Source organism: Neolamprologus brichardi, chromosome 12 (assembly GCF_056152115.1).
Source record: "Neolamprologus brichardi isolate AB-2024 chromosome 12, ASM5615211v1, whole genome shotgun sequence".
In the NCBI taxonomy this organism is placed as follows: Eukaryota; Metazoa; Chordata; class Actinopteri; order Cichliformes; family Cichlidae; genus Neolamprologus; species Neolamprologus brichardi.
Window position 1 is genome coordinate 37,588,098 of NC_142115.1, and position 13,907 is coordinate 37,602,004.

Below are 13,907 nucleotides of genomic sequence, written 5' to 3' on the forward strand. Positions count from 1 at the left end.
GTCTCGTCCTGCCCAATTAGTTCCAGCTGTGTTGCCACCTGTTCCTCATTCCTTCATGTTTCTGCTTGTGTATTTGTAGTGCAGTCATCTCGTTCTCATCGCTGGTCCGTCTGCGATGTCTCCTGGAGTCTCCCTGTGTTTCCTCTGTTTAGGTTCCCCTTAGTTTCTGTGTATGCCATTCTCCGCTCCTGCTGTATCCTGCGCACCTTAAATAAAACTCACTTGCATCATAAGCCGTGCTTCCATTTTGGGTCCTCGATCATAACTCCACACGTCTGCCGCCGCAGTCGTGACATTTGTATATATTTTTTTCTTAAATAGTTTGAATTTTGAATACGTTTTGTAGAATATGTTCAGCAATTGGTAAATATGCAATGGAAATGTGTTTCAAACATAAAAAAAGAGCTGTAAACACTTTGATCTTTGTAGCACTCAAGTTTGTATTAAAACTTTACATTTGGAGAAATATCGCCATAAAACACTTTTATTTTATTTTATTAATCCAGGCACAGCTCTACTTTAATTCATACCTTTTGAGCTGTCAAGTTAATCTTGGTGTAAGGAGACATTGGAGACATCAGCAGGTGAGTGAACTAGAATGAAAGTAAATTCTTCCAAATTAAATGTAAATGAAGCTTGTCGATAATGTATTTAGAAAGTAAATCACTGATCACACCCAAAATTGAAAATTGCTTATTGGTAACTGTCAAATTAATTATTATATCAAAATTTTATATGAAATAATAGTACAAAGTAATACTAAGGGGCAATGCGTATTTGATTTTTTTTTTAAACACCAAATCACAGTTATTAGCCATATGAACGTCTTCAAGCAACTTAAAGAAGTCCAGACGCTTTTCTTTCCAAGCTCCTTAGACTACGATGACCTGGATGACTGAGAACCTCTTAACTCTGAACTTTTAATATTATGTTAATATTAATGATGATTATGCATAAATTACATGCTTCTGCCTCTTCCATACCTATCACTTAATTTAAATACTAATAATTAAAAATGACATCATAGTTAAGGTTAAAGATTCTTTTTGGTTAGAAGGATTAATTTTCTACAGTCGCCTTGCTTTTGGAGTGTGTATTTGTCAGTGTTGTGTTTATAGCATCAAACACTTTCTCCTCTACAGGTCAACCAGTCTATGGTGTTTTCAGCAGAGTGACATCATGGCCTTTTCAGAATCTGGTGAGTCCAGTTATCTTCACTGAGATAACACACTGCACTGACATATTTCACAAGCACTTAGACAAAAAGAGTTTAAATATCAACACCTTTACGGGCTTGTGCACAAGTAACCACACAAGCTGGGTACAGCTTCAGGGTCAACAAAATGTCTGGGGCCTTGTGACTGAGGGGATTATCTAGAACAGTGGTTCTTAACCTGAGTTTGATTGAACCCTAGTGGTTTGGTGAGTCGGTCTCAGGGGTTCGGCAGAGCCTCCGCCGCGACATGCACGGCTCATTTTGTGCACCAGTAAAACAAAATCTATGTCTTGAATTTGAAAAAAAATCAAATTTTATTTTTCACTAAAGAGGGGTTCAGTGAATGCGCATATGAAACTGGTGAGGTTCGGTACCTCCAATAAGGTTAAGAACCACTGATCTAGAACCTCCAGACTAGGATGCACTAACCTACCCGCAACGTCATTTCCCAACAACACGCAAGGTTTGCAAGGTTGGGCATACTGCGATGGGAAAAACTCCCGCAACAAATTCTGATTATATATAAACCCATTGAACTGGTCTGGGAGCCATCTCTATTCCACGCAGCACAACATTAAAACCACATGCACTGTCTGCTGAGAAAGGTAAAACACTAGAAAGAATTAATCTGAGAACCTCCAGTGTCTCTCAATATGCGCACCGGTTTCAGGTCAGTGTTTCTATTACTTAGTGAGACCAAACCATCAAAGATGAACGGTTCAAAATAAAGTCCTGGCACCTTACCGCCACAACCAAGCACCTCAGGATGGGACGCTGCTTTCACAAAGGCAATACCTTTAGTTTGCTGAGAATTTAATGTTTTGCGCTTCAGGTCCAAACAGTTCGCAATGACATGTCCCGGTTTATGACAACATGAAATTCATGACTCTTTTGAACCTAAAGTTTTAGCCATGCCTGCCTGTTGCACGGCACTGAGCCATGACTTCTCATTAACTGTGAAAAAGGACTTATGGGTGAGCACATACTCATCAGCAAGAACAGCTGCAGTTGCTAAAGTGTTTACTTTCTGCTCATTCAAGTGTAAAACTACACTCTCTGGAAGGCCCTTTTTAAAGTCTTCCAGTGACATCAATTCACGCAGTGATTAATAATCACTGGCTTTTAACGCAGAGCACCACTTGTCAAAAAGGATCCCTTTTTCCCTGGTAAACTCCACATATGTATGGGAGGGAAGTTTCCTCTGTTGCCGAAACTTCTGCCTGTATGCTTCAGGGACCAATTCATAGGCCTGAAAAACAGCCGATTTTACACTGGAATAATTCAAACTGTCCTGTAAAGGAAGTATGGCCACCACCTTCTGGGCTTTGCCAGTCAGTTTACACTGCAATAAAAGGGGCCATATATCACTCGGCCACTGCAAAGTGGGGGCAGAACCTGGAAGAACAGCAGAGACAGATGAGGCTTGTGAATGAGACTCCAGCTTCTGCTTCTGCTTCTGTCTCCAAGCAATGGATCTCGAGCTCTAGCTGAGCTCGCCTGACCCGGGCCTTCTCCTCAGCCTCCAAATGGAGCCGTACCAGTCGCACCTTTAACCGGGCCCCCAATCCATGCTTCTGAACTTCCAGAGGAGAGGTGATCATAGCCAGGGAGCGTGCGCGGTGTCTTCAGCCGCTCATCTCCCACACCATCCATACTAGAACCATCTTTATGGTCGCCCTCAAACAAGGAAGTTCGTCTTAGCTCACCAGAGCCTTCAGGCAGGTAAGGGGCTTAGATCAAACCAGCCTCCACCAACTTGTCTGCTACTAGTTATTTCAGCTTACTCTTACAGAGTGTTTTAAGGACATAAAGCTTAAGGTGACCTGCAATCTGCAGCAATTCACACTTGTGGCAGCTATCAAGGAGCTCAACAGATGGAGCAGCTAAGAACCAATCCAAACAAAATGCAGCCAACATGGTGCTCAACCAGGGAGGAGGGCAGAGGGGAAATAAAGGTAGCAAAACACAGGTTCTCTCTTTTTCACAAATGGAATTCTCCTGATGGGGGAAAAGGAGATCCCGGACGAGCCCCTGCTTATGTTGCGACCCCCTCTGCTAGGGAACAGGGAGGAGTAACATACATAACCCCTCACACAGGAAACTAAATGAAGAAAATGTTTTATTGCAGAGGCACTGTAGGGGTCTGGTGCAGTATGTCGGGCAGCAGCCAGGAACAAGGCCCTAGCGGACTAATCCCCGGCTACCAAGACAAGAAATTGGGACATGGAATGTTCCTCTCTGGTGAGAAGGAGCCTGAGTTAGTGTGTGAGGTTGAAAGGCACCGAATAGATATAATTGGCCTCAACACACAGCTTGGGCTCTGGAACCAGTCTCCTGGAGAATGGATGGACTCTGTCTCCAGCTGGAGATGCTCTTGGTGGGAGGTAGCAGGCCGAGGTGGGTATTCTAGTATGCCCTCAGTTTGGTGCCTTATGTTGGGGTTTTTTCCCGTGGACAAGAGGGTTTGTTCCCTGCGCCTTCGGGTCGGGGAATGGGTCCTGACTGTCATCTGCACATATGCTCTGAATGACAAGTACCCAGCCTTCTTGGAGTCCTTGGGTAAGGTGCTCCACCTGGGGACTCTGTTGTCCTACTGGGAGACTTCAATGGTCATGTGGGCAACGACAATGAGACCTGGAGGGGCGTGATTGGGTAGAGCGGCCTCCCGGATTAAAACCCGAGTGGTGTGTTTGTTTGTTTTTTCTTTCTTTCTTTTTAAAAAACCTTTATTTAAATGGTAAATGGCCTGTATTTGTATAGTGCTTTACTTAGTCCCTATGCACCCCAAAGTGCTTTACACTACATTCAGTCATCCACACATTTAACCAGGAAGATCCATTGAGATTAAAAACCTCTTATTCAAGGACGACCTGGCCAAGATAGGCAGCAGGAAGAGTCTCACAGTTACAAAAGTTACTCAATTAAACACAGGGAGCAACAACACACATGCAGTCATTTTCCAGTCGTTCTGCAGGTTGTTCCAAGCACAGGGTTCTAAATGGACAAAAGCTCTTTTGACAAATTCAGTTCGGGCTAATGGAACAGAAAGCAACAAATAACCTTGTGGATGAAGAGGATAGCGACCAGTATGCTTCATTGCAAGCTGGGAACATATATAAGAAGGCAGCAATCCCAGTATTGCCATATAAATAAAACTGCATAAGTGAGAGTTCCTCCAACTTGCCAAAGCAGACCATCCTACCTGAGAATAGAACTCACAGTGGTGAGTCTGAAATGTACGGTTAGTGATGAACATCAGATCAACCAGTATAAACCATTCGAAGAAATTGAGCAGCAGAAGCATTCATATATAGAATATCCCCATAATCCAGCACAGGTAAAAATGTTGCAGCAACAAGCCGCTTCTTTGTATTAAAAGAAAAACCCAGATATTTATACGTGTGAACAAACTCTATTATATTACCCTGAAGAGTGGTTACTGATGGAATTGTTTGGGTCCATTTCCCTGATTTAGAAAACAACACTAGCTTTGTTTTGCCTGAATTGAGAACAGTTGTTGAACAACAGTTGAGTTGCTCGTTTGGCTCTCGGCGAAGGCGGTCGCACTTTTCTCCTCTCCTCTCCCTTATCTTCCCTGCTTAGCTTCTTATGTCCTTGTCTTGTCTCGTGTTTTTACTTCTCCCTGGAACACTCTCCCACAGTCTGTTTATAAAACCTAAAAGAGAATTATGGATTTGATCAACTGGTCTCTGAATGCAATTGACACGCTCTTCTCAACGAGAAGCCCCGGCTCGGGAGAGCCCGAGTGCCCTGGAGGTACTTTCCCTGCTGGATACACGATGGACGGGTAGCATAACTGGAGGGTCGTGTGCCTGGCGGGACAGTCGATCGAGGACGCTGAAGATATCTAGCTATTCGGAACCATGATAACAGGGTTCTTGCTGATCGGAGCTGGCTTGGCCCTGGCTTATCGGAGAATTAAGAAAGCGGAACCGGCTGTGCAAAATCCCCAAGGCTGCCCGCTGGGATTGAAACGATGGGACGAGGCGCAACTTCTCAGAATCGGCTCACTGAGTGCAGCATGGTTAAGATCTTGGAGAAGCTTACAGCTGCCGTGAATACTCAGAATAAGACCTCTGAGCAAAGGTTGGATCACATCGTGGAGCAGCTCACTGCAGTCGTGAGTTCTCAGAATCTGCTCTCTGAGCACAAGAATGACAAGGCCACGGAGCGCAAGTTTGATAACATCATGGAGAAGCTCGCGGCTCTCCAAAGGGAGATTGAGAGACCAGTGTCGGTGTCGGAGTGTTAAAGTACAACTTTGAAATTCTCATGAGTTGTTCGTATAAAAGAAAAAACTACCATCTAATTGCGGCTATCCCTTCAGCGCCAGCTGTGGGCTCAAGGCTGGAGCCGAACAAAACTCCCTGATAACGACTGTGTTTAGACTGTTCTTCCCATTCCATGCAAGGCCACCTGGGTTGGCTGGTAGACTGTTTACTTAGCCTGGCAGGGCGAAGGACACTGTCTCAGCTGAACTATGGACACGCACACACATACACTTACACTGATAAGCACTCACTCTCCCTCCTCCCCTTCCAACGCCTTCGATGCTTGACTCCTCTTGAGGAACACGAGGCGGGTCTGGGCCCGTGTGGGAGAGACGGCGCAGTGGCAGGATGGCTGCTGTGTTGCCTGGGATTACACCTCACCCCCTACCCAACCCTGTTGCTGGTCACATGCTCCATATTGTTGTACTGTGGACATTTATGTGCTTTTCTGTGCGGAGGAGTTTTTTTGTTTCCTGTTCTCATGTTGTCCTCCTATAGCCCAGCATGAGTAGAGGTCTTTTTTTTTTCCTCTTGTACTTTCCTATTGTAGTGTACATTTCAGTGTTTTTCTGTAATGCAACCGTTCTCTGACTTGTATCCTCATGTGATGTCTGTGTTGTGTGTGTATGGTCGGGGGGCGGGTTCATTCTACTGCAGGGCAACCTGCCACTGCATGTGGCGAATAAAATTTGAACTTGAATTTGAACTTGAACAAGTTTAAGCTAAAGTAATGAGTGCTGGACAGGAGAAAAGGTTTTCTGCAAGAAGTCAATGGCTTGGACAAGAGTTGAACCACAGCTGTAAATAACTGTGTCATCAGCATAGAAGTGCAATGTTGCATCTAACACATTTAGGCCAAGATTGTTTATGTAAATGATAAATAGAAGGGGACCTAATACAGAGCCCTGTGACACTCCGTTTATTTCTTGGACTTATGTGCAAATCCCATTTTGTCCATAACGAGTACCATGTTCGAAAATAGGGGTTTCCATAAGTGCACATGGCACCAGGATGCCCTAGGTCACGGATCGATGATGGATTTTGTAAATGTATCACTGGACCTGTAGCCATATGTTCTGGACACTCTGGTAAAGAGTTGGGCTGAGATATCAGCTGATCACGACCTGGTGGTGAGTCGAATCACACGGACAGACCAAGCACACCTAAAACTACAGTGAAGGTGCGCTGCGAATGCCTGGCAGAGGCTCCAGTCCACGAGATCTTCAACTCACAGCTGTGGCATGTGGAACGTCGGAGGCAATAAGTCAGACTCCTGGTGGGAAATGGCCTCCAGTTTGCCTGTAACAGGCCGTGGCCTAGTGTGAGCGGTGGGGATGAGAATCAACATTTTCAAATTTCCACCATGTTCCTGAGTTGGAAAAGGATGGAGTGCCCACTCTGGGTCATGGATGAGATCCTGTCCCAAGTGGAGGATTTTACGTATCTTTAGGTCTTGTTCACGAGTGACGGGAGAAGGAAGCAGGATATCGAGAGACGGATTGGTGCTGCGGCTGAAGTGATACAGATGCTGTACCAGTCCATCGTTTTGTAGAGACAGCTGAGTGTAAAAGGAAACTACCCACACCTAACTGTAACTGCATTCAGTATATACGGTCCATAGTTTCACACACACACACACACACACTGCGACAACATGGTGAGAGATGGATGGATCAGTTGACAGTGAGATAATATTCAAATTTGATAGCGGTTGTTAGGTGTCACTTTAGTGTGTAACACTAAGTTTTCTGTCTGTGCTGATCCACCTGTAACCAACTAAAAGATATAGTAAGAAATATTTTAAAGAACATTTTGTGGTCTATTTAGTTATTGAAAACTACGTAATGAAATGTGGTAAATGGGAGTGTGATGGACATATGTGTGTTCTCATTATGAATTTTGTTTTTCAGCACATGAACTCAGAATAATGCTGTTTGGAAAAAATGATGACAAGAAATCAGCCCTGGAAAACATCATCACTGGAAAGAAAAGATCCATTGTGTCTAAAGTCCTTGGAGGAAGGCAATGTCCCGCTGCCTCTGGAGAGTGGAACAGGAAACCGTTAACAGTAGTCAAAACTCCCGACATCTTCAGTCTGTCTGTTGATAAATTGTTAGAGGCGATGAAGAGCTGTGTGAGTCTCTGTCCTCCTGGACCAAATGTTCTGCTGCTGTTAGTGAGATCTGATTTCTCTGAAGAGGACAGAAAAGCTCTGAACTTGGTCCTCAGTGTGTTTGGTCAAGATGCATTTAAGCACTCCATGGTCATCATGACACATAATGAGAGAAAGAGTAACTCAGTGGAAAGACTCATCAAACGCTGTGATCACAGGGAGGAATATATCAGTTTTGACAAAAAAGACATTCCCATATCTCACTCAAAGTTTATGGAAAAAATGAATCAAATAGTGAGTAAAAACTGGGGAAAATATCTAACGTTAAAAGAAGAGGCTAAACCCAAGACAGTGAAGTCCAGTCTGAACCTGGTTCTGTGTGGGAGGAGAGGAGCAGTGAAGACTTCAGCAGCCAAGGCCATTTTAGGTCAGACTGAGCTTCATTCAGCCTCCAACTCATCAGAGTGTGTTAAACATCAGGGAGAGGTGTGTGGACGTTGGGTTTCCCTGGTGGAGCTGCCTGCCTTGTATGGAAAACCTCAGGAGGCAGTGATGGAGGAATCATTCAAGTGTATCTCCCTCTGTCAGGCAATCCATGCCTTCATCCTGGTCCTACCTGTGGCTCCCCTCACTGATGAAGACAAGAGAGAGTTAGAGACCATCCAGAACACATTCAGCTCTCGAGTCAATGACTTCACCATGATTCTGTTCACTGTGGACTCAGATCCCACAGCTCCAACTGTTATTAACTTTTTCAAGGAAAACCAGGACATCCAGAAGCTCCTTCAGACTTTCAGACAAAGACATGTGGTTCTCAATATCAAGGCTAAACAGCAGAGGGATAGTTTAGAGACCATGCTTCAGACTGTGGATAAAATGAGCCTGTCTGAAAAGAGCATGGGCAAACCACACTGTTATACAGCTATAACCTTGCTACATGCACAAATGGAGAAAGTCTTACAACAAGAGCAAACCATTAGGAGGCAACAAGATGAAGCTAAGAAATTGAAGATGAACATGATCACAGGTAAGCACAAGTATTTTTCTTAGTCTGATGTCCTACAGTCTTGACATAACAACCTAAAATAATAAATATAAAACTTTATGTTTATGTTTTAGGTGGTGAAGGTGGAGAACAGGACTCAGACTGTCTCAGGATTGTGCTGATTGGGAAGACCGGCTGTGGAAAGAGCTCTACAGGAAACACCATTTTAGGAAGAGATGAGTTTACAGCTGCATCAAGTCAAATATCAGTTACACAACAATGTCAGAAAGTACACGGTGAGGTGGACGGTCGTCCTGTTGTTGTGGTCGACACTCCTGGTCTGTTTGACACAAGTTTGACCAATGATGACATTCAAGAGGAGATGGTGAAATGTGTCAGTCTCCTGGCTCCAGGACCACATGTCTTCCTGCTGGTGATACAGGTCGGCAGATTCACAGAAGAGGAGAAGGAGACACTGAAGCTCATCAAGAAATTCTTTGGGAAGAATTCAGAAAAGTTCACCATTGTTCTTTTAACCAGAGGAGACGATCTGGAGCGTCAGGGAGAGTCTATTGATGATTATATCAAGAACAAATGTCACATTTCCTTTAAGAAGCTGATCTCTGACTGTGGAGGAAGATACCATGTGTTCAATAACTCTGAGAAACAAAACCGCACACAAATCAGTGAGCTGATAGCAAAGATTGACACCATGGTGAAAGACAATGGAGGCATCTACTTCACCAATAAGATGCTGCAAGAGGCTGAAGTAGCGATACAGATGAAAATGGAGAGCATTCTAAAGAAGAAGGAAGAAGAGATTCAGAGAAAATACAATCAAGAAATGGAAGCCATAAAGCAAACCATGGAAAAAGAGAGAAAACAAATGGAACAGGAGAGACAAGAAAAAGTCAAAGAACTCCAGGAAATGGAGGAGAAAATTAGGTTCGAACAAGAGAGGAGAAGAAAAGAAGAACAAATTAGAAATGAAGAAGAAATCAATAAGAAAAAGGAAGTAGAAAGATATCGGGAGAATTTTAACAAACAGATTGAAATTGTGGATAAACAAATTCAGTCAGAAAAAGAGGAGAAGACAAATGTCGACAGAAAGCTGGAAGAAAGCAGAGAACAGCTGAGAAAACAACAAGAAGAGTGGGAGAAAGAACAGAAAGAATGGTGGGAGAAACAACGACAAGAAGAAGAGACGAGACGAGAGGAAGAGCAAAAAATCAAAGAGCTTGAAGAAAAGTACAAACAAGAAAAGCAAATATATGAAAACAAACTTAAGGAGGATCACCTCAGAAGAGAACAGGAGGAAAAGGAGAAAAAAGAACTGGAGGAGAAACATAAGAAAACCCTGGAGGAGATGAAGAAAAAACATGAAGAAGACGCGAGAAAGGCAGCTGAAAATGCCAATGAATCCCAAAAGAAACTTGTGGAGGAATTAGCATATCAGAAGAAAGAATATCAGAAGGAAATGAATGAGTTACTGAAACATGTCATCAAAAGGAATTCCAGTTATTACAAGATCAAGAGATTACTGGAAAAACAGGAAAATGAAATGAAGAAAGTGAAGGATGAGGATAAAAAAGAGGAACTCCAGGAAACACATGAAAAAGAATTAGTTACGCTTATGCAAGAAATCTTATCAGAAGAGATCAATGACGCATCAGCCTGCAGCGTTATGTGATAAGAAACGAACAGTTTCAGATGCTTCATTTTATGTTATTAAAAACAAAACAAAAATGAATCAGTAATTCTTTAAAGTTCTGTATACTTCCCCATATTTTGTAGCACATAGAAAACACTTCTGCCTGGAGATTCCTTATTTTCTAAAGCTAAATACATGTATTCATTTCCAATAAATACACAAAAAACAACCTAACAATATAAGGGTATGTTACAGAACTCCATTTGTTAGCTTACAAAAACACTAAAGACAAGTTATTGTACAAGCACTTCTTCACATAATTATGTAATTTATTTCTGTCACCAATTACAATGAATAATCACAGCAGATGAGAAGAATTTATTAGTTCAACACAAATCTCTGACGTCAGATGCAGCCAGGCCACAATGGGCAGCACATTGAACACATTTTATAAGTGGTCAGAAACTTGTAAATAACTCATGAAAGAATAAAGTTACATTGAAACCAAGCACACCATTGTTTTTCTTGTGACATTACCAATAAGTTTGATGTGTCACATGGCCCTCTTACTATTGAAAAAACAAAAGTTGTATCCAAGATGGCCGACTTCTAAATGGCCACCATGGTCACCACCCATCTTGAGGAGTTTGTCCCCTCACATATACTAATGTGCCACAAACAGGACTTTAATATCACCAACCATTCCCATGTTATTGCGGTGTATCCATATAAATGGCCACCCTGTATATTTTTAACCCAGAAAATGTGATCACATTTTTCTGTTAACCCATAATAAAGTCATAAAAGAACCAAACTTCATGAATGTTTTTTTGTGACAAAGAAGTATCTGTTCCAATCACTCTATCAGAGAAAAATCCGAGTTTTTTTTCCAAGACAAATCCAGCTTCTCATTAAAGCTTCTGGTTTGATCAGAAAAGAAAACATTGGTCCAAACACCTGAAAGTCCTGAAAACACATTGTGAATTCTGTCAAGTCTACAGATGTATCCGTGTATCTCCGTGGTGCTGATGCTGCGCTGAGCGGACAGATCCTGAAGCTTTTGAAGTGTTGGAATGTGGAAAGCTAACAACATCCCTCTCACCAGTAGGCAAAGTTATTTTTAGCCAATTACAAGTTGAATCTGGTAGTTGGGGTTGTTAGCTAAGATACCATCATTAAGAAGCGGCACAACTAATGTGTCTATGTGAGCTGATTTGCGATGTGCACCGCTGGTACGGCCATTTATTTTTTAATGCACCTTCTCAGATTAATTCATTGCATGTCGTGCCCAGGGCTGGACTGGGACAAAAAAACGGGCATTTTGACTAGAGGCCAGCCCACCAGGTATTAAAGCCATAAAGCCTTTGAATGAAAACAGACGCTGTTGTGACAGTGATGTACAGTCTTGTTGGTATATGTGTGATTTCTATACATTTTACATCAGATACAAACGTTGGTTGAAAGATTTAGATAATTATTTGTTAAAAGCGAGACATTTTAAAGTATTTCTTTGTGCCCCCCTCTCCCTGTTAATGCCCTACCTGCCCCCCTGGCAAAACTTTGCTAGACCCGCCCCCGCACAGCTACCAGCTGTCAGCTATGTAGAAAAGGATCCTGGTGTTATTTGTCTCTCAGAAACAGTTCATAACTTCAACTTATTCATGTCACCTAAAAGGTAAACCTGTTTCTCCATCACCTGTTCAGCTCTGATGATTCAGTAAGGACATCTCCTGGTTTCATCTGCATGTTTCCCTCTCACCACATATCCAAACCCACATCTTGACCAGCAGCTTTACAGCTGTGGCTCCAGCAAACATCAGCTGATACTAGAAATTAATATTAAATAAATTCTAACAAAACAGCTGATCAAGCTTAAACGTGCTGCTGTTGTTTAGCGCGACATCTGCTGGTTTCTTCTTTCTGGCGCAAAGTGAGCGATAAACAAACAAGAGAGCCGATCAGCTGATCATTGATCAGTTTTCATGATTGAAGTAGAAACAGGAGAGGGAGGGGGGAGAATGAAAGAAGAAGAGGCAGCTGTGCAGCAAAGACACAGAATAACTCCAGCTTTGTGTCTTTTTTTTTCATTGTCGCTGACGTCCGGGACAAACTGTGTCTCTTCTCAGCTCAACACGAAACTCGTAATATTTTCTCTGAATACGAGACAATTCCATTTTTTAAGGAGCGGTTGGCAACTCTGCTAAGTTATGAATAAAATAAAGTTCATGCTAGCTAGCATGAACGAGTTATTGTACGAGTTATTATAACTGACTGTAAAAAGTCAGCATAACGAAAATAAACTCCACCTAAACTTGGTTTATATCTGATCCAGATAGACTGCAGGTCATAACATCTTACCTGAAGTTCAGTTCACCGCCTCGGGCCTCTGCTCCTCCTGCCTCCCCTTCCCTCATCCACCCGCTGGCCTCCACCACTTGCTAATGTTACTGAATCTGTGGAAGCTCCGCGATAGCCACCACCAAACAACTGAGTTATTTTTATACACCGGCCAGCATCTGGCCAATCCACCACCTTTGATTGTTTATACCGTTACAAAAAAATAAATAAAAAATCATCGCCCACCGAGCAAATGCCCGGTATGCCCGATGGCCAGTCCAGCTATGGTCGTGCCATCAGTTAACCCGTGCCTAGGGTTGCCGACCCCTGATCTAGAAGGTGTGGCTCTACTGTTGGGACATTTCAAGCAACATGCCTTTCTTCAAAGACTGCGTAAGTAATCCTGGAAAACTTCCAAACGTTTATTTAGTGACAAACTGTTCTCACTGCACTCAGTTTCTGTTTCTGCACCTGAGCCCGTCAAACCTGAATATCTGATCTGTTCATTCCTTTAGATGAGTCAGTACAAATGTTTTGTAGGCCTGAATAAAACCTTTTAAAGAGAATTTCCATCACACTGACACTTCTGCTTGTTGCTTTTCCTTTGTAACTTTAGTGAAAAAATATGTAGAAATTCAGGAGGAGGAATCACTCGGTGATCAGACCAATCACAATAGTTCATAAATGCATCCACAACACTGTGTGGTTGGATTTCCAGGGAGATTCAATTCAATTTTATTCATACGGCACCAACTCACAACAACAGTCGCCTCAAGGTGCTTATATTGTAAGGCAGACCCTACAATAATATGCATGTCAGGTTACATCGTAGTGTTATAAGGATTATTTATAATGTTTCACTACAACACTATAGTGTTTATAGTGAAAGGTACAGGTTTGCTGCTGAAGCATAAATACACAGTTAGCCTTCAATCCAATGGATGTCATCACATGAGGCCAAAAGCTGAAGTATTAATACAAATTACATTTTTGACTGGTTTGGCCTATTTGTTTGTTTTCAGGATTCTTCACTCAGTTTTGCACAGGTCTGTATGAAAATGTCATCCATGAGGTTTGGCTCAACTTTAAACTTGGAAGGATTATTTACCAATGTGGGATTCCACATTCTGATTTGTATCAGAATCTAGTCAAGAACAGCTCTAGTATTTTGTTAATTTTAAAGTATTTTAAGGTTTGAGAAGATGGAACGATGGACCATAACCGTAATTTAGACGTATATTAACTTCACAGTAGTGCTCAGTGGAAAATGATCACTGTGGACATCCTCAGTCCTCTGATGAAGGGAAATGTCC

General features: G+C 42.5%; 1 protein-coding gene across 1 annotated transcript; it reads left to right on the forward strand.

Annotated features, from left to right (window-relative positions):
- Positions 1-509: 509 nt before the first annotated feature.
- Positions 510-10,458, forward strand: LOC102793729 (GTPase IMAP family member 8-like). The gene is made up of 4 exons (XM_087849525.1): positions 510-584; positions 1,143-1,198; positions 7,419-8,648; positions 8,741-10,458. Exons 2-4 carry the CDS (start codon positions 1,180-1,182, stop codon positions 10,294-10,296), a joined length of 2,805 nt encoding a protein of 934 aa, XP_087705651.1. The 5' UTR covers positions 510-584; positions 1,143-1,179; the 3' UTR covers positions 10,297-10,458.
- Positions 10,459-13,907: the final 3,449 nt, after the last annotated feature.